General features: G+C 40.9%; 2 protein-coding genes across 4 annotated transcripts; both read right to left on the bottom strand.

Moving 5' to 3' along the window:
• Window positions 1-927: 927 nt before the first annotated feature.
• rrp12 (ribosomal RNA processing 12 homolog) lies at window positions 928-10898 on the bottom strand. Its single transcript, XM_004555860.4, has 34 exons — window positions 10591-10898; window positions 9291-9514; window positions 9089-9172; window positions 8897-8973; window positions 8462-8567; window positions 8260-8376; window positions 7971-8109; window positions 7732-7859; window positions 7540-7638; window positions 7351-7442; window positions 7154-7265; window positions 6955-7055; window positions 6731-6845; window positions 6505-6647; window positions 6305-6426; window positions 6140-6204; window positions 5879-6041; window positions 5161-5315; window positions 4605-4672; window positions 4150-4243; window positions 3879-4037; window positions 3683-3763; window positions 3492-3597; window positions 3274-3381; window positions 3025-3182; window positions 2860-2951; window positions 2600-2755; window positions 2335-2507; window positions 2132-2242; window positions 2006-2052; window positions 1836-1914; window positions 1658-1725; window positions 1485-1567; window positions 928-1385 (listed from the first exon to the last, which is right to left on the bottom strand). Exons 1-34 carry the CDS (start codon window positions 10727-10729, stop codon window positions 1283-1285), a joined length of 3867 nt encoding a protein of 1288 aa, XP_004555917.3. The 5' UTR covers window positions 10730-10898; the 3' UTR covers window positions 928-1282.
• Window positions 10899-11904: 1006 nt separating this feature from the next.
• Window positions 11905-18902, bottom strand: ubtd1a (ubiquitin domain containing 1a). 3 transcript variants are annotated; one of them, XM_004555857.2, is made up of 5 exons: window positions 18596-18902; window positions 18163-18249; window positions 13539-13766; window positions 12872-13057; window positions 11905-12753 (listed from the first exon to the last, which is right to left on the bottom strand). In XM_004555857.2, the coding sequence occupies exons 1-5, from the start codon at window positions 18645-18647 to the stop codon at window positions 12539-12541; spliced, it is 768 nt and encodes a 255-aa protein (XP_004555914.2). In that variant the 5' UTR covers window positions 18648-18902; the 3' UTR covers window positions 11905-12538. The 3 variants fall into 3 exon arrangements, with proteins under 3 accessions (XP_004555914.2, XP_004555916.2, XP_004555915.2); XM_004555859.2 differs by lacking the exon at window positions 18163-18249; XM_004555858.2 differs by lacking the exons at window positions 18163-18249; window positions 18596-18902 and adding an exon at window positions 16713-17134.
• Between the last annotated feature and the right edge of the window lie 1548 nt (window positions 18903-20450).

Below are 20450 nucleotides of genomic sequence, written 5' to 3'. Positions count from 1 at the left end.
TCTCACCCTACCATCCAAATATTACAGCAGAAATCGAAACTCATCATTTTTCAATTTTGGTGTGCCTGTGCAAATTATATTCTTAGCTGAAATAAGTGGCACCTGTTTTGGTCTTCTGCTGTTATTACCCATCTGTTTCAAGGCAACATGATGCAACTTCGACTGTAACAAGTGGCTATTTGAGTTACTGTTCCCTACCTATGAGCTTGAAGCAGATAACAGCTCTGAAAGTATTTTCACTTAGAGAGGGTTGTGCTGGAAAATCCCAGCTGATCAGCAGTTTCTGAAATACTCAGACCAGCCCATCTGGCACCACCAACCACAACACAGTCTGAGTCACTTAAAACCATTTTCTTCCTCATCCTGATGTTTGGTTTGAACTTCAGCAGGTCATCTTGACTAAGTCTACATAACTAAGTGTACTGATTTACTGCCATGCAATTGGCATATTTGATCAGGTGTAGCTATCTGCAAAATAACTCCTAAATTCTGACAACTGCTTTACGTGCTATTCAAATTCACAATTCTAAAAATAGGTGATACATTTGTCATATATTTACACATAAATGCTGCTAGAAAACATGTAAAACCACGTTTCACTGGGAATTAGGGGTTATTGTAAAAGAAAAAGTTAAAATACAATTAATTGGCATAAATTTCTTATGTGTCTTAAGTAGCTGACACGACTTATTTCACAGCAACCCAAGGAAAATGAATCACATAACAGTAATTTATGTTAACCCCCATAACACAAGCAACCTACATTGTTTGATTCAGTCTCTTAAGTAGCAATAACAGGTTCAAATATTCCACAAAGTTAATGGTGCATTTAGATTGAGCTGTAAAAGCTCCGGGAATGCAGCTTTTCGACTATTCAGAAGCCTACAGCACCCTCAAGGGACCAAAGAACACATAACAGGACACGCATCACACTTCCAATATTGTTTGTATATTTCAGCACATAAATATACTCGTGTTCATCATAGCAGAAACATTTCTCTGATGTACAGCCAAAGGATAACAAAAACCATTAAGGCAGGGGAAGCCTGTAAAACATCTGCTGCTGTGAAAGCTGTCAGGGACCATTTAAAGATGTCAAAGTCTAATAACACACTGCTTTCACCTTTGTAGACACTCATCACACACACACACACACACACACACACACACACACACACACACCTAGGATTTGTGTGTGTGTGTAAGTCAAACGTTTGGCATATACATGAACATGCCATTGCACACAGTGCATTTAGAGTGCAGTGAGGAAAATACTCTGTTTTCAGGCTTTCCTCTTTTTCTTCTGCATTTTCTTTCCAGACAGCGCCCCCTTCTGGGCTCCTCTCACCATGCCCTTGAACTGGCCCTGCAGTTTGGCACGTTTCCTTTGAGAGAATAAATAAAAATATGTTACCAACCAAATTTTTAAACTCCAGAGCTTTCAGAGTTTTACAGATCTACACAGTAACAGCAGCTGCTCATACCTGCGATTGAGCTGGGCCTTCTTCAGAGGGATGTAAGCGTAAGGATCAAGCTTCCCTTTTTTCTTTACATCTCCTTTTCCTTTCTGAGGAATGCAAGACCAAAGAATAACCATTCAGAACTAAAGCTCACAACTAGGACCACATCACAGTCCAGTTACTGCTCTCAGACTCACCTTTGATTTGTAATCGGCTCCAAATTCCTGGCCATGTCCGAGGGGTCTGTGGATACCTGAACCTCCAGCTGCGTAAAAAAGAAGACGTATAATTAGTATGACGTGTTTTAAATTGCTTAAACTTTTTTTTAGCAACTTGTTTAAGTTGCTAAAAAAAAGTTAATTCAATTTAAGTTACCTTTATATTTCAACTGGGGTTTGATGTCCATTTCATCATCAAAGTTGTCATCATTAAACTTCCTCTTCTGTGACTTTTTCTGAGGGTATTTTGAAAGGACAGAGTAAATAAAATTGTGCTGAAATGTCCCAGAGAAGACAAACTCTGTAGGTTGAAGGTTAAATACTCACACTTTTGACTCCAGCCTCTTCCAGGATGTCCTCCATCTCACCTCCATCTGTGAGGTTTTTTTAAATTGTTATCACTGTCTGATCACACATTAAGCAATGTACGGATCAGCACTGGATCTCACTTACCTTTGTCCTTTACATCCTCATCTTCATCTTCTTTAATGATCAACCGTCCATCTGAGGTCACTTTAAAGCCGTGGTCAGCCTTGGCACTCTTCTTCAGCTCTGGGTTTGTGGCTATGAAACGACAACAAAACTGAGTATACTTTTGTTCAGAAATTAAACTGCAGGCAAAAAGCACCCATTGAAAACAAAACAGATGGTCTTACCTAACACTCTCTGCGAAACCTTAGGATCAAGGAAGTTAAGTGGGTCATCTTCCTCTCCCTCTTTGAGCCAAGCCCGTCCTTTCTGCTGTTTGCCTGCTTTCTTCTGAGCACCGCGAGTCTTTCCTTCATCCTCTGACAAATCACTGTCCGACTCAGCGAGAATCTCCTCGATACTTAAGGGCAGAAAGTTTTTGGTTTTTTAAAGGAAGGAGATGGGCAAATGCATGATGAAAGGCAGGGTTTTATGTTGGGAACAGCGGCCTACCTTTCACCCTTTGCTTTAGGTGCTTCCTGCTCGCTTTCAGAGTCGTCCTGCTCCTCTGTGGCCTGTTTCCGCCTCTTGTTCCGAGCCTCAGCCTTGCGGATGTTTGCTAGCACCTTGTGGTGCTCTGCAGGGAGCATACTCTTCACCAGCTCAAAACTGAGCACACAGCAGGGAAAAAAAAACAAAACAAAACACACAATTAGAGCCACGAGCTAGCTGACAGAGCCCTGATGGCATCTATAAGAATGTGGTGCCTTTACCCAAATTTTCTGATGAATTTAGTGAAGATGTTCTTCAGCTTTGTTCTGAAGTGCCTTCTCATATCATCCCTAATGTTTCCAATGCCTTCCATCTGAACAAAAACAACAAAATATTTAATAAAATAAAATAATGCAACTCCATTAACTACAATGTACAGTACATACCATGACAGTGACATGCGAGGCCAGGGTCTTGGGGTCCATGATGAAGAGGATGACCTTGATGAAGCCTAAGGCAGCCTTCACTACCTCTCTGGTATGAGACGACAGCAGCAGACAAATGTTTTGCAGCAGCTGCTCCATGGTGGTCAGCTCTATGGAGTCTGAGAAAGAAAAGGAAGCACACTGAATCCAGTCCGAGACTCTAAACCTTGAAATCAACACCACTGAATTGCTGAAAGTCAGCAGGCCTACCTTTGTACTCAAACACAAGGCGTGTGAGAGCCAGCACTGCGCAAGTGATCATGGTGACGGAGCCCGTGAGTCCTGCATACACCATCACTAAATACTGCTCCATGGCATCTGGATCAGAGATGGAAGCGCAACTAATTACAAACCTTTACAATCAAGATTTTTTGTGGAAAGATTTGGGTCCGTGCAAATTTAGCAGAAACAATATGTATGTATGTTACCTTTAGTATTTCCACAGAAGCGGACAAAAGCATTTCCTATTTCCACCAGCAGATTATAGGCACTCTTACGAGCACCAACAGACACCACCTTCGTACATATGATCACCTGAAAGACACAACATCCTTATAAAAACTGACAAAAACCAGTAGTCCATCTCTCTGTGTTTGCCAGCACTTGTTTGTGACAATACCTCTGGCAGCAGCGTGGTGATAAAGTCTTTGTGATCTTCATTTAACCTTCTTACGATGTGGCTCAGACACTTAAGTCTCGGCTGTGGAAAAGCAATACAAACAGGAAGATAAAAATCAGACAGCAGTATAAACCAAAATATAAAGTCCCTTTGAGTGTCTCGTTTATTTTACTTCTCTTTCAAACAGCACACTCACCCTTTTTGCAGGTGAAGAGGCGTTTTTCAGAGTCTCAAGCAGCACGACTTTGAGTGTTTCCAGATTGGACATGACAAACAATCTACATGCATCTCTCTCTCCTCCACACATCTCCTCTAGCACACGGTACGCCTTCTTCTGCATGCTTGGCTCTTTTGTCTGAAAAAGAAATAAATCAATTTTTTAAAAAAAATGCACCAACAGAGACACAGTTAACAAGAATACTACTCAAGTTTGATGGGTTTAAATCAGAAACTACAAGTGCTCTTACCTCCAGATATGGCCTTATCAGCTCAAAGGTTTTAGTCATGGTGACTTCATCAACACAGGGAGCCATAGCAACGACAAGATCCATCACTGACAGCCTAAAATGCAAATAAAGCCAAAACAAAAAGAATCAATTAGACAATGGGGGATGTTTAGAGGCTTCGTTCCTCAAGCTGTTCCTGATCAGGTTTTGTGTAATTTTCTGCTGAAGGAGACTGCTGGCATCAGAGAGTGAAATCAGAGGTGCACTGGGGTTTTTTCCACCCATACCTAAGTGGATATTGCATAATATCCAAATGAATGACAAGACCCAAGGTTCCCTGAGCAGACTATTACATTTTAAAAAGATGACCAATGTCACTCACTTCTTAATCCTCTGGCTCATGTAGCTCAGTGTATATAAATCACCGATTCAGAAGGAGAGAAGGTGATGGCAAGAGATTCTCATTTATGACTTACCGTATGAACTCATTTGATTCTGCGCTGGTCAACCTCTCTGTGGCTTTTTGCAGGAATGTGCAGATCATCTGAGGGTTGATATTTTTTTTTTATTATTATCATTAGTGATAAACCAGCATAAGAAATATGGCCTATGATGGCCTTGATTGCCTATAAATATATTAATTTCTGTACAAATTCAGATTAGATACGCTGAAATATGTCGTATGAAAAGTACTGGGCCACACATCATATTAAAGAGCTCATTGCAACAAGTCAGGTTATTACATGTCTACAAGTGGCATTGTTGGAAATGGAAACATTTAGGTTACAGAGCAGGCACACTGAGTGCTGAGGCTCATAGTCTGTAAAAGAATCCAAACCACCTCTGCCATTAACATCAGCACAAAAACTGTGTGCCAGGAGCTTCATGGCAAAGTGTAGGTGGCCCAGTACTTCTGACCATATAGTGCATGATCAGCTCTCAATGACTGGAGCACTTCAAAAAGTGTTCAATATGGCAGTAACTGCATGCAATTTAGTGCGAAAGAATGCAAGAAAAATAAGCCGTACTAACCGGCATTTCAGTGATACCCAAATACACTTTGATGGTGTCCAGCACAGCCATCCTGTAGGTTCCAGACTCTCCATTAGCAGGCTGCTGGCTGTACACATTGAAAAGGATGGGCAGGAAATTCTTAGAGAAGCGGCCCACTTCGGCCTTTTCTTCTTCTGCAGTGGAAAAAAAAAGGACACAAAACACTGTAAATGAACAAATTTAGAAGATTCAAGTGTTGGGTGACTTGATTTAACCCCCAGATACCTTTTTATCTTTCAATTATTACAACAAGATAAAGGGCATAAAGAAATGATGATCTTGTATTAAGGGACTGTTTCTCTTCCAATTATACAAATCAACTTCTGTCTTTTCTTTTCATGTGAACCTCCAGGCCTCCCATTTTGAAAGCTCTGACCACCAGCGCTGTGGCACTGGCCTCCAAATGTGCTCTTTGTGACAGGCTTCATGGTCTTTTTCTGAATCTTACCTCTATGACTCTGCATCTCACTTCAATTTCATTTTTGTTGTAATCGACTTATATTCAAAGTTTAAGGTGATCCACTGTTGAGACATTTAAGTTCAATAAGTGGATGTTGCTTCTAAAGTTAATGAATAATCATGTTGGATAAACACGATGTTAATATTGACCAAAATACTCAGGGTTATGAATGTTTCCATAATTGAGTAGACATAGGATTATATTGTTCTCTTACTGTTTGACCATGTGTTTTCCTACCTGTTGAGCAGCTCTTGTTGATAATGGTGCGTAGGGCCTGACATACTGTGAGCCTCAGGTCTGGCCGTTCATTGACAGCCATACCAAGAGTGCGGGCAATGCCTTTAAAAGCTGTCAGCACGTCCACAGGGCACGTACAGAAGCCAGGAAGCATGGTCCAAATCTAAAGAAAGAAAAAGAAGAAAGCAACACGCGCTAAAAAATTGTAATAATTCATCAAGTGGTTCTGTTTACTTATTTACATGAAGTTTGTAAAAGTACCTGAAGCTGTAAGGTGTCATAGACTTTGGCCTCCAGTTTTTGCCCTGTTTGCTCCAACTCTACAGCTACAACACAATCACAGAGCAATCTATCAGTACACACAAGCCAGAAAATGCACCTTTGTTCTACCTAACCCTCCAAAGGACCATACTCCTTTTTGTTTACCTCTCTGTTTAAGTGTAGAAGCCAGAGGGAGGAAATAGGAAGTGAAGAAACTAAGATGAGTGTTCTTCACATGATCTCTTATGACTGGGACCAGCCAGCTGCGTGGGAACTCCAAGTCATCGCTGAAGAAAGAAAAAAAAAGTTTGTTAATTTGTTAAGCAATAAAAACATCAAGAATACTACTATGTTTGTGTCCTTACTCATAGCCAGTGATGTTGAGAGGCACGGCACCTAGCACCACTTCGGGCCCCATGCTCTCCACAGCTCCTCCTACAGCCAGGTCCAACTCTCCACTGAAGGCAAAATGAGGAGTGGAGCGCAGGTCTGCCAGAGATTGCAGAGACTGTCCAGGACAAAAAAGCATTGAGTTAAGCAAACTTATCTTACTTTGACAGCCTAGTGATCAGCAAAATTTTGTGGCAATACCTTAGTCATGATGGGATGAGCTTGTTTCCCTGCAACTCGATAGAAGCAACCCAGAATCTGCAGCACAAACGGCCAAGAGGCATGGAAGCGATAGGACAATCCTTCTTCTACAATACTGAAACACACATGCACAGCCACAATCGTAATGATGAACATTTATATGTAGTTCCTAAGAACAAAAAGGAAAAAAGACAGACTAGCATGCTTAACACTAGGAAACATACCGAAACATTTTGCAGACATAGGAGGAGTTCCCTGAAGATGCTGTGCCAGTGACGGTGCCCATTTCATCCATAGGAGAGGCAACACATTCAGTCAACAACGTCTGGAAGAGATAACCAGGAATAAATCTTCATCTGGGAGCGTGCACACAAGCATTTACATCATCATCTGCTAAAGATACCCATCTTCATTGTCCCTTACCTTTAATGTGTTGGTGGCTGCAGAAACCACCTGAGTGTGAGGTGACAACAAGCAGGACATCGCAGCAGAAAAGAGGCGAGGGAGGTGACCCAAACTCAGAGAACTCTGCAAACTAGACGACAAGGATGTTGTGGACCAACAGTCGGACTGGAAAATGCACAGTTATGGGAATCTGTTGTACTGTTTTCATTTATTACCTCGCCAGGTGAATGTGCGCTTTCTCCATGACAGCAAGCCAAGCGAGCAGCGGCTGTAAATCATTCTCACTGGGCAGGTAATCGTACAGAGCCTGGAGATAAGAGATGACAATTGAGTTTTCACACCAAGCTTTGTATTATAACTAAAAATCGAACTTTAAAAATCTTGTTTGGTTTATGTTCACTCACAGTGATGATCTGTGCGTTGAGTTCTGGTGAGAGCGTCGAAGCATTGGGCTTCCCGCTGAACAGCTGATGAAAGGCCTGCATGGCACTAGCGGTCACCAACTACAGTCAGAGACATCGACAACTATATTTGAGTATCCACGATGATGAACAAGGGGGATTTGGCAGCACCTATGAATATTTTTGTGTTCTCACCACATGACTGAGTGTCATCACTCGCAGCAGAGTCTCACAACAGGACTTGACAGCTCCCAGAGGAAACGTCCCCATCAGCTCCTTCAAAAGGCCAAGCACATGGAGTGCGGTTGTGTCCTCTTTACTGCCTATGGGGAAAAACACAAACATTACCCACAACCTGCTGGACAGCCATAGAGTCGCACAAATCTTCATCATATAGAGAACAACCCGCGGTCCTAATAAACCTGTTGTCTCACCTCCTGCTTGCTCCATTTCTTTTGTGCAGAATTTGGCTGTGGTAACTGCAGCAGGATGATGGGCTGGAGCATTTTCTGTAAACAGGAAGTCACTGCCTCTAAGAATGGAGCAAACACCTTGCTGTGCTGCTTTACGGACCTGAAAGGAAAAAAATTCAATGGCACAAATGTCCTCACTTTTAGTATTTCACTGAATGTTTAATACAGCTGATGAGCAGTAAATCCAAGACAGACTGAACGCATCTGTTTAGTGTGGCTGAGCAGTTACGAGCAGGTTGGTGGGACTCGCCTTAGGCTTGTTGTGCACTGTGAAGCTGAGAAGGCCATGGTAAGCCTGGAGAGTAGATGGGTAAGTCCACACAGATGCGTCCTGCTTCCTCAATAGAGTGGCCAGACATGACAGTATCTGCAGAGGAGAAAAATAACAAAGCTAAGCATTGCTGCAGTTGTCAAAAGAAGAGCCAAACAGACACAGAAACAAGCCCACTTACCCATCTGAGTGCCGAGGTAGTGTCAGATGTGGCCTGTTTGGACATGACATCCATCAGAGCCTTGGTGGTGTCGGAAAACTTCGACTTGAGGACCGGAGCAGGAACACTAAGGAATGCAACACGTCAAGCAGATGGAAAAATGCAACACACCAGTTGAATTTATTGTGGACATTATAAGCCACGCTTATATATCTTAACACTTTAAGGACTTTCTCTACTTTCTGTCGATGGCGGGTGGAGAATATCATCAGTTAACCTAACACGCATGTCTCTGAACTGTGAGAAGAAGCCTAAGTAAACCCACGGTTGAGAGACCGTGCAAACTCAAGAGAGAGAGAAAAAAAAAGTCCCAAGCCAGGGTTCAAACCAGGAAACTTCTTATTGTGAGGAAACAGTGCTGCTTAGTGGAGTAACATTTAAGTATTTGGGTCCTACCGTTTCATGACAAGGTTGAGGAGGTATGCCACTGCAGCCTGGGATTCTGCTGTATCCACAACCTCCAGGGTGGTCATCTTAGGGGAAAATAAGATTTAGTGGATTTTGAAAAACAAAACCTTGATTTACGTTGCCTTTCGAGCAAACCACACCATAAAATCTAAAAGAATCTTTTTAAAAAAAAGCACTCACCAAAGCAGCAAAGTACTCTGTTTCAGTCTCCTTCCCACCTTGACTGCGGATCACTTCAGTAACGGCTGCCAACACGGCACAGATCTGTAGAAGACAACGTTAGAGCTGCAGGGAAGCTCACTGTCCAGCTTTGCTCACAATATAAACAGCACACAAACTAAAATGTTATCAATAAATGGCCCATCATAAAAGTGATGCCCACCTCTTTGTGTGCAGCTGAATTAGACTCCCAGAAGCGCTGCACCTTTCTAAAGGTAAGGTTGGAGCAGTCTGATAGGCCACTGAGGAAGGTACCCGAACTTCTTTGTGATACAGCCTCTTCTGGCTCTTCTTCCATGGCGGCATCTTTACGAGTGCCGATCTCCAGCGGACCGGCCTGCAGCTCATTGTGAAGCTTGAGAGCATCGATTGTGAGATCACTCTTTCCTGTGGGGTTAAAACAAAAAACAAAAACTGAATTCTAAAACCTTATTACACCAAATTCTGACCCCAAATTAGACATGGAGACAGATGTGCAAGAAAGCGCGACCTTTAGTTTTTCCCTTTGACTGACGGATTACCTAACCTCACCTGCACAAGCATGTGGTTGACTTGGGAAAAAAAAACAAAAAAATCAATTAACCTTCCCAAAGAGGAGGAGACCAAGCTGCTTTTTATTTAGGCATGCTAACTGTGAACCACTACCAAATCAACCAGTCAATCATAGTTGCATGCCACCAAACCTATCATCTAATTTTCCATGCATGCATGCTTTTTCAGACATTTCCAAAACAGTAAAGACAATCCCAAAGTATTGGAGCCTTTGCACACCTTAGTCCGATGCAACCAGTTTTCCTATTTTGTTTCTACAATATGTTCAGACTCAATAATAAAACAGCTGATGCTGAAAATATGTACAGGCCAACCTTTTAGTCTTAGGAAAAAAACTGAGCAGGAATCAATAAAGTGAATTGACAGTCTGAACTTAGATCACCACTGACGACAACAATATCTTACCAATAACCATCCTAACTATTGCTACACTATTCTTTAGTTACTTTGGACTCTCATAATTAAGCAGACCAGATAAGTAAAGGGGACGCTTCACCCAGTGTGCTGATGTAAATACTCAAATCACAGCTGGATGTTCAAACCTAAACATGCTGTTGCTCATACAATCAGCTGGCTACAGAGCCAAAACAACCACATTTGCGTCTAATAACTGACAAACTTTGCACATTTATTGTAAAGCACATCTTTTCTAGGCTTAATAGGTGCAGGGCAGATACTTTTACACAACTAAAGATGATAGCTTGGACTTTGAGCTCCAAACACACAAGTAGCTGTTGCTCTAAAACTAAACTGACATACAAGTTATTTAACCTGACAAAAAGATATAGATGTGGCGATATGACGTTAAAGTTTCTGCCAGCAGCTTGAATGTGGCTGCTGATTGTGTCAAAACCTAGAAAGATTAAATGGCTAACGCTAGCCGGAGACCCACGTGTAGAGGGAACGCTTACCGGTGGGTCGGCTGAAGAAGCGGCTTTTAGCAGCCTGACGGAAGCGACTCGTCTGCGGGTTAGAGTCGCTGCTGTGTCCTTTTTTCCACCGTTTGAGCTTCGACGCCGTCCCAGAGCGAAGTTTCCCCGATTTCACCATTTTCGGGACTGAAAATAATCACGTTACACCACCAACTGTGCCCGATTCTGTCGCCTACCAAACTACGTCACAGCTTTGCTCACGTGTCACAAGTTATGTTTCCTGAAGATGGCGCTGTCCACCACAGACAGCGTGAATAACACGAGCCTACGGTCCATGACTGCAACTACCCTGACTGCCATCGTCTAAAGAGAGATATGACCTCTTCTGCAGATAAAGGAAACCCGTGACCTTAATTTAAGTATAGCTTTGTCAGGTGTGGCATATAAAACCATATAAAAAGAACGATGATACAAAAATACAGCCAGTCATTACACCCGTCTGCCATTTTAGGTACACATTTTCAACTGCTTTATCACAAACATCTTATCAGCCAATCACATGGCAGCAACTCAGTGTATTTAGGCATGTAGACATGGTCATGATGACCTGCTGAAGTTTAAACCAAGCATCAGAAAGGGGATGAAAGGAGATTTAATTGACTTTGAAGGTGGTGTGGTTCTTGGTGTCAGATAGGCTGGAATGAGTATTTCAGAAACTGCTGATCTGCTGGGATTTTCCTCACACAAACATCTCTCTTACAGATGATGGCCTGAAAAAAAGAAAATCTAGTGAGCAAAAATGTCTTGTTGATGCCAGAGATCAAGGGAGAATGGAGGACATGAAGGTAACATAACTCAGATAATGTATGCAGAAGAGCATCTCTGAAGGCACAACATAGAGATGGGCTACAACAGCAGAAGACCAGCTGGTGACAATCCTGCGATGCAAGAACAGTCACACGGGCTTACCAAAGTTGCACGATCAAAGATTATAGAAATGCTGCATGGTTTGATGAGTCTCGGTTGCTACTGTGTTATTCAAGTGGTAGGGCCAGAATTTAGCGTAAACAACACAAAAGCATGGATCCATCCTGCCTTGTATCAATGATTCAGGCTGCTGCTGGTCGTGTAATGATGTGGGGGTTATTTTCTTGGCACACTTTGGGCCCCTTAGCACCAACTGAGCATCATTTAAATGTCAGCGCCTACCTCAGTATTGTTAACCATATTATGACCACAGTGACAGTGAGTTAACTGAGAGATTTTCATCAGCAAAAGGGGGTCCAACCCTTATTGGGAACATCCAGTTCCAATTGCAGATCTTGGTGCCAATAAATAAATGAAAAGAACAACTTTAAATTTATAATATTTATTAAGTTATTCAAGTACAGTGAGCATCATATTTGTACATCAAACTACACCTTCTTGTTCATAGTGATAAAATTAAAAAAGCAAGTCTGGTCATCTCTTATTCCCTTTAAAAAAGGTGCCTTCATTACATTCCCTGTCTTTACCATGAATGTACAGTAGTGAAATGAAAACAGTGTGCACATGAGCAAACAACATACAGTGAACGTTTCTACTACCTAAACAGATGAAAGTAAAAGAGTTAGAAAGAAAGATTTTTGTCTAAATTCTGAGGTGAACCATATTTAATTTATTCATAAGCACCAGAACAAACAAACATGACAAGAAGGGAAACCCATGTAAACAACAAAGCTGTGAGTTCATGGCTTCACAAATAGACGGACACTGGGATGTGCATCTTAGGGCTCTACTTTTCACCTAAAGTGTTTCAGTGCTTTTTTCCCCATTTGGAAAAAGGAAAAATAGAAAAAGGAGCAATACAAAAAGCAATATATTTTTATATAAAAATGTACACAAAATTCCACCGCAGAATTAACTGGACAGTAATGTCACCAACTCCTGTTCCAGCAGCCCACCTCTGGCACATTCATGATCTTTTCTTCACCTTGCTTTATTTGCCTCAGTTAGTTATGACTGAGGGATTTATATTGACAATCACTTGGACGACAAATTCCTTTTGGATTTTAGTATCTTGCAGGCGAGTCTTGTCGGTCAGAAGCTTCCCAGAAAAGAACCACCTCTGGCGGGACACATCAATTTCTTCCTGTTCTTCTAGTAACTTCTTTAGCTCAGCGATGGTGTCTGCCATGCTGGCTGTGAGACGCACATCCTTTCCTAAGGGAGAAGTAGAGTTGACACAGATCTTTTTATCCAGGTAAAAAAATCTCATTTCCAACAATCCATGCATAACGTGATTTTTAGAGATATACAGATGCATAATTCCAAGTCTTACCAGTTGATAATCGCACCCGTAGCTGGAACTCTTCTCTGCTCGGAGAGGGCTGAGATTGTTTTTGCGTCGATTCGGAAACCTTGCTGTCGCTGGATGTTTCAGTGATGAGGTTGACAGGCGGGGCTAAAGTGTACGCTGGGAGCTGATAGCGGTTGCCCAGCTCATCGTAACACTCTGTGAGAGAGCCTGCAGAAGAGAAATAACCCAGATAAACAACCAGTTAAAAAAACCAAAAAAAAAAAAAAACCCTTATCCCTCTCCACAACATACACAACTTTAACCTTGAGCTACACATGTCCCCTCATTTCAACTGTTAAGAAATCCTGTCTGAGCATCACTTTTCTTCCATTAGTAGCAGTTAAAAGCAGATGAGCATGTGAGAAGACTATGTGAGGACTGCTTTTTTTTTCCAGCTAACGCCACCAGGGCTTTCAGTGCATCAGACCACTCACAGTGGTCATGCAGTACTGCGACTATTATGTAACTACTACAACAGTAATCTCTGCACAGTTGATGGGATTCAGCAAACTGTTCTTTGACTTTTACAAATGATTACAGTGAGCTCTGCATTTACAATGGGAGGTCTAGTCCACTTACAGCGTATAATTTATAGCCAAATTATGCTTTCATATCTCAAAGGGGATTTTGTGTATGTGTGTTTGCATACCATGTGGTAATGTAATGCAGGCACCATCCACGATAGCCTGCGCTAGCTCCAGGTCATTGCACTCTACAGCCAGGGCTGCTGCTCTGAGTGCGTCCCAGATTTCCTTGCGTCCATCAAAGGCCGGAGCTGTATCCCAAAATTCATCCCTCTTGCTCCTGAGCTGGCCCTCAGTCATCGGGTACTCACTCTTCCATTTTGGACGCTCTTTCTTTAGAGGCTCATTGCGTCCTTAACAAAAAGAGAGGGAGGGGTAAAAAAAAAAAAAAAAAAAGAGGTGTTTAATCTAATTTTACAGACTGCTCTAAGAAATGACCAAGAGACTGTGACGCAGAAATAATCCGGGCTACGCTTTTGAAAACAACTTCTAGTTTATAAAAAGTAAAACAACAAACAAACAAAGAAAAAAAACTTTGTTGCTAATTTATTCTAATTACATAATAAAGAGATTACATGGTGCGAATCCAGGTATCTGGTAGTAAACTACTTATTACGTCGATGTCTACTAAAGTGGATAAGGACATCACTGCTCCAAAAAAACGCCTGAGCTCTGTACTATTACATCAGACAGCCAAGGTCAGGAAATATTTTTGTTTTACTCTGATGTGAAGTGTCCTTAAAAGAATGTAGGTATAAATGCACTGAATGCATTAAATGTTCTTGGTTTGAGTCATGTAAACACAAAAAGGGACAAAAAGCTCATCTTAATACCTTGTACACACACACACACACACACCACAGTCACTATCTGTGATATTTAGCAGTTTCTGCATAGGCTGACTATAGCCAGTAACCAAAATGCGCTTTTTTTGGTCTTGTTCTTTCGTTTTCTTTAAATCAGAGCTCCAGCAGCAGTATTTTGTACACCTACTGCAGGTGTTTCTTTGCTAGCTATTGGTGTATAGCTGCAGTACTGGTGTACCAAAATGTCAATTTGCTTCACAGAGAGAGGAAAATCAAAGTGATTATTTATAGTGCTGTGGATTACTGCAGTGGCCAGTAATACACACATGCGCACGGACAGGCGCTCACTCACAAGCAAACACCAGTGGATTATAGGCAGTAAGCAGGTCCCACATAACAGGATTTATCTGTGCCTATCCCTTAAGGCATTGGATAGAAAGATGACAACCCTTTAGCCAATGAAAGGCAGCCAACAGACACAGATCTGCCACTGCACGCACGCATAAATACAAACACAAAGCCACTACAACTCAATTACACTGTCACTTTATCGAATTACGGAGTGTTTACAAACTGCTGCAAAGCGTGGTTTTGTCCCTTTCAAACCTGATTTTCCAACAAGATCAAAGGAAGCCTTTATAAAATCTTAAATAACATTTAGCAATGATACACATCCCAATAGACATAGATATTAAAGACATCTTCTGTAGCACTGATCTAGAAACCAGCTGAAATATTATAACACTGACCACACAGTACAAGAGGCCTCAAAACATTGTTACTAAATTCCAATGTAAAATTATGTTTTGAGTTATATGACAAATTTGCTAATTTCAGTTGGTGAATTCCCCCAAAATTTGTCTGGTTGAATTAAATTTGTACATAGACACCTTAATCCTAAAGACCGATAACAAAATGAGCACATATGGTTATATTAAATGTATTCTTTTGAACTGCTTATTAAGTTATTCTGCCATTTATTACTGTTTTTTACTCATTAAAATTTTTTACATTTAAGTTGTTTACTTTATTCTGTCTCATGTGATTTATATTCCTCCCACATTACCCTTAGGATTGAATTAAACAGACATGTCCAGCCTGAGCACATCAGAATGTTAAAGCTTTGCAAGTTCATTTATATCAAACTTTCAGCCTGAGCTTTCACGCAGAAGTACGACATTTATATTATTTATAATTTACACTTTATGCATTAAAAATGACGTGCAAACTGGAACTGTCCCACACTTCTAAACCCATGAGCAGAATACCCCTAAAATCTAGAGACAGCTATATAAAATGATGCCACCCTGTTCCAGTGTTTGCAGCTTTATTATATTCTTTGCTTTTACTTCTCTTACAAAAACATTTATTTTTAGCCCGTGTAATGTTGATTATGCAGCCAGGCACACATGCAAAACTAAATTAACATGCCAGCCAAACAAATGCAAATTAGATTGTTTGTCTGGAATCCTAACAAGTGACCCTGCCAGTAGACATGGGAAAATACACAGTGACAGTTTTGGGATTGTGCAAGTCTAAGACTTTCAGAATGAGAGTGCAGAACAAAACATGCCAGATTTTATTTCCTGGTTGTACATTTTGTTACATAACAGTATGTACAAGCATTTTTGCTTTGGTTGTGTTTACTAGATTGAAGCAGATGCAATCAGTGCTTAGTGATGACGACCTACAAAATATAAAAATGTTTCATCCACCTCGCTGCTGTACTCAGTTTGTCAGTGTTAGTGTTTGCGTAGAGGGAGATCAGATTTGACAGCATGTCCTTTAGCTGTAAGACTAGCTCCCTGGAAAGATTAGCACTTTAAACTGAAGCGAGTGAGCAAGTTTGACTTTCCTGAGCTAAAATGTGCAGGTGGAAGTAAAAAAAGAAAAGAAAAAAAGAATGGTACAAGTAAATCTCTGCAATAACAGGAATGAGATTAAAAGGTCTAATGTAGACCTGCTGCTTATGCAGTATGATTTTATATATCATTTTAAACAACCACTATAAGCAGGATCTGTGAGCAGTGTTGTATCTACCTACTGTAAAATGTGCATGTAATACTAAGTTCATAATAACTGTATAATAGATAATAGAAAAATACACAAAGTCAGATATGTCAACATCTGTGCAAGTAAAAAAATGATCAACAAAGTCTTCATACATTTAAGATACACTTAAGGTGCAAAAGCTTTGCAGCTTTTACACCTTAAATGTTTTAACTAATAAAATGATGATCCATTAAAGCAGGCTTTAATGGATCATCATGAAAGTATTAAAGTCAAAGGCAGCACTGAAGATACAATTTGATTTTCATTTGTTATTGTAAATCAGTTTTTCAGCTGCGCTTCAAATGCTAATTTACCAATTACCACTACATAATGGGATTATAACAGCAAAAACATTAGTAAAGACTATAACACATACCCCTCTGGGGCATTTTATTGCACCCAGAGTAACTTTTTCCACCCCTGACAAAAATCTATACTTACTTTTAAGCAAAATCTTCAAAGGGGAATTTGGAACCTGATAGTAATTGTATTCCCTTGAGTTTGGTACTCCCATTGCTCTTCTGTCACTGAGGTTTGATATGCGCCAAACTACTGTACATCAAAAATCCTTAACGATGAGCTACAGTGAACGATCCCGAGGAAGAGGACAGTCTCCGCTCGGTCGGACCAGCTTGAAGAAACAAATGCCTGATCTAGTTCACCAAGCTGCGCAGACTAAGAATCACAGCTCTGCTAATCATTGTTACATTTCCCCAGTTGCTGAAAAATGACTGATCCCCCACCACTTTTATCCCCTTCTACTAACAAACACACCACAACCCCAAAATAACTTTGAATCAATTCATGGAAACAGGTAGAATATAGGAGGAGAGCAAGTTGAGTGTCCTTGGCAGAAGGTGGCGTCTTTACACAAGAGCCCTAATCCTATCAGCTCTATTTAGAGCTGGGATAAAAATACTCAGAGGCAAAGTGCTAAACCTATTAGCACACAATAAACCGTTGTCAGACAATTACAGTCTGATTCAAAGGAAAGCCAATGTCTACTTCGAGGAAATGTCCTGAACAGGCGATTCTTTTTCTTTTCTAAGGCTGTGATAATTATAGAAATACGATGCTACTTTCTCACAACTGACAATGAGGCAGTTCATTGAATTTCACCAAACTGTGAGGTCTGAGCTTATGATGGTGATCGAAATGTCTAAGAGGTCATGCCTGTCTTGCAGGTAATGTATTTCCTTCTGCATATGAATGTGTTTTGCACATAAAGCACATCATGTACCAAGTAGGTCAATCTCTGATTGAAAAACTCTCTGTTGAGGCTCCTGCTGCTGCTCAATGCATAATGAATGGCAGTCTAGCGCAGCACACAGCACACAGGCTCTGTGAATGGATTGAACAGTGTTTATATAATCTGTCCTATCAGGCCAGGTCCTTAAACCCAGATTAGACACATGACTAAGCCACGACACATTTAACACCTGAAACTATAAGTATTCAGAATAACAAAGGTGTAGCTAGGATGCAACACCTGAAACCCTGAGGCTTTATCTTACAGCCCATCTGGCAGGTGCTACATGAATGTATATGTAGTGTAAATAAAAATGCAGAAAGTGTCTCGTTGTATTGGTTGAATTCAATGACAGTAAGTCCCATTATTATGTAGTGTTTAACTGATGTGCTTAAATACATCACTATACAGTAATCTCCCTACCGCGATGGTAATATTGGAAAATAATAATTTAATACAAAAGTGCTGGTCAAGGAGGAATATTAGAAGGGTCACTCAAGCTCAAGAGTTACATCACCACAAACTGCAAGTCAGCAAAGATGTAGAGAAAGCCATTGCTGGTTTGTGCTTTGCGGACATGATGTCCTAAGTATGAAGCTGCACTTATTTCAACATCTGCGAAGCCAATGTCCAGCTTCTTACCTCCGCGTTTTTTGCTCCTTGTCGAGTTTCGGGCACTCCCTTGTCCATCCATCCTACTCCTCCCCACACAGCCTCCCATCACTGTCCCTACATTTCAGATCGAGGAGAAATCTGTCATATTTTACATATTTTCGAATATAAACGCTTTGAAATGAACGTGCAATAATGTCACATAAATAAACTGTTGGTAATGATGTGAAATTAAGTGCCTTATATGAAAAGCACCATCAGGGAATGACAGCTCAGCACGCCTTGTTCTTATGAGGTCAGACGAGCTGATGTGTTTACGTCACGTGTACCGCCAGCTGACGGGGACACGCGCCTGAAGCTAATGCCAGCTGATTATTGCCCACGCACGCGTCCAGAGTTGTGTTTTTGCACTCTTACATTTTTTTAATGAATCCAAATCAATGCATATATTTATTTTACATACCGGAAATCCAGTCTGCTAGATTATGCATTCGTCTGCAGTTTGCCTGCCACATCCGAACTTCAGGTGAAGTTAGAGCCTCACGCGACGATCAGCAGAAGAGGTAATCAGCCAAGTAGGAGGACAGGCACAGACCCAGTGTGTCTGTGCAGAGGCGATGTGTCCAGGTGGCCTCTGCAGAGCCTTTAGTAAATCTCAGCCGTTTCTCCAAAAATATGCGATCAGTATCCACATTTCCTCCAAATCATAGTGTACACAGCCTACCAACACAATCCGTCCACACTGATCCAGAATTAAAGACTTGCAGTCTGTACGCATGCGTAACTTAGAGCGGTCGCGTCAGAACAAGACAGGAAACTGCTAAACCGCTCCTTCGGGATAATAGGATGGCTGAAACATAATTTAGCCGTCTTTTAACCACCATTTAGAGTTTGAAACGACAGGAAAATGTCTCTAAAATAAGTCCTGTCAAAGACAAAACCTTTAAAATGAATTTATTGGGTTATTGCACAATATATTGTTACATTTTTCAACTGGGGTTTTATTCTGAAATGAATGGCGGAAGTTTTATTTATCATTCTTAGGTTAATTGATGCTATACTGTGGTCTCCATAAAACGTGACATTTCTACTACAAACAACTGCAGTTTTAGTTAATTCAAGAAAAACACCACCGGCACAACTGTTACTCATCTATCTACAGTTTCAACTACATGAAAGTGCACAATCTGTCACATACAAATATGCTATTTCAACAAAGTTTCCGAAGAAAAACTAATCAAGCTTCTGAAATTTACAGCCTGTTCGGTCTATTTTGGTGGGTGGGTGCTCCCCTCCACAACACTGAATCTGAGTAACATGTTGCCTAACAAAGTGTGAAACACTAAATCAGTGTGGGACAGCTCATCTGACTAAGGTGTCCACAAACTGTGAATATGTTAAATCCTGACTAATCCTGTATTTGTGTTGTGAGTAATTAGTAGTTATGAATAACTATGGATGAATGCATAAAATGTGTAAATGTGTGTAACATTCTTGCGTTTTCTAACTTTTATAATCGGGGACTGTTGTTGTGATTTGGCGCTGTGTAAATAAAATTGAATTGAATTTTAAAATGAACCACTCACAGACAGTTGTGTGTAGACCTCTCGCAAGCATCTTATTTTTTTTTTTCTTCCTATATTTAGGTGACAGCACACAGACTGTCCACATTGAAATATCTAAATTTGCTATACGAGGACATCAGTGACCGTTTCAGGGCGTGAACATCATTCTACAACCAACTGACTCCCATCAACCCACACCTGTAGGACACACCTGCACAAATATAAAGGCATCTCTGTTACAAGTTATTGTGTTGTGAGCTAACATTTGCAGACAACATCCCCAACCTGTTTTTCTTAGCAGTGCGCCCAAGTGAATCACAGAGGTCACAAAAGCTTTAAAAATGTCAGCCTGCTCCAGAGTTTCCTATAGTTTGTAGTCTCCTGTCTATATCAGTGGTTTATTTCATGATGAGCAGTGTTTACAAGCTATAGCTTTTAAAAGTTAATCAGGAGCAATGAAAAAATAGCTTTTACTCCATTTTTGCACCTCACCAGCTGGTGACACCATAGGTGGCTGTCTAGTGTTCCTATGCCCAAAAAGTCACGATTATGCTGTATCCTTGTCTAGGCACATGGTAATCCATGCCAAGTTTAGTCCTGGCACAAAAAGCACAGCTTATCCGTTAGTTCATTTAGAGTGTACACAAGAAAGTGTAAAAAAAGAAACACATAATATAAATAACCTGACGTGTCTGATGAGGTGAGATGCATCAGTGTTTTGTTTTGGACAAGGTTCAGTCTCCCACAGTGGCA

This window comes from Maylandia zebra, linkage group LG13, assembly GCF_041146795.1.
Source record: "Maylandia zebra isolate NMK-2024a linkage group LG13, Mzebra_GT3a, whole genome shotgun sequence".
Lineage (NCBI taxonomy): Eukaryota > Metazoa > Chordata > Actinopteri > Cichliformes > Cichlidae > Maylandia > Maylandia zebra.
Note: the sequence above shows the minus strand (reverse complement) of the source record. Positions and strands in the feature narration are given on the sequence as shown.

Coding starts and splice junctions, on each gene's coding strand:
- rrp12 (XM_004555860.4), bottom strand. CDS start 10,729: ATGGTGAAATCGGGGAAACTTCGCTCTGGGACGGCGTCGAAGCTCAAA. Junction 8,974..9,088: donor CAGAGTACTTTGCTGCTTTG/GTGAGTGCTTTT, acceptor TTTTCCCCTAAG/ATGACCACCCTGGAGGTTGT. Junction 7,266..7,350: donor GCGCACATTCACCTGGCGAG/GTAATAAATGAA, acceptor CTTGTCGTCTAG/TTTGCAGAGTTCTCTGAGTT.
- ubtd1a (XM_004555857.2), bottom strand. CDS start 18,647: ATGTGGCAGGCAAACTGCAGACGAATGCATAATCTAGCAGACTGGATT. Junction 18,250..18,595: donor TCTAGCAGACTGGATTTCCG/GTATGTAAAATA, acceptor TCTGAAATGTAG/GGACAGTGATGGGAGGCTGT. Junction 12,754..12,871: donor ACGGGTGCGATTATCAACTG/GTAAGACTTGGA, acceptor CTTCTCCCTTAG/GAAAGGATGTGCGTCTCACA.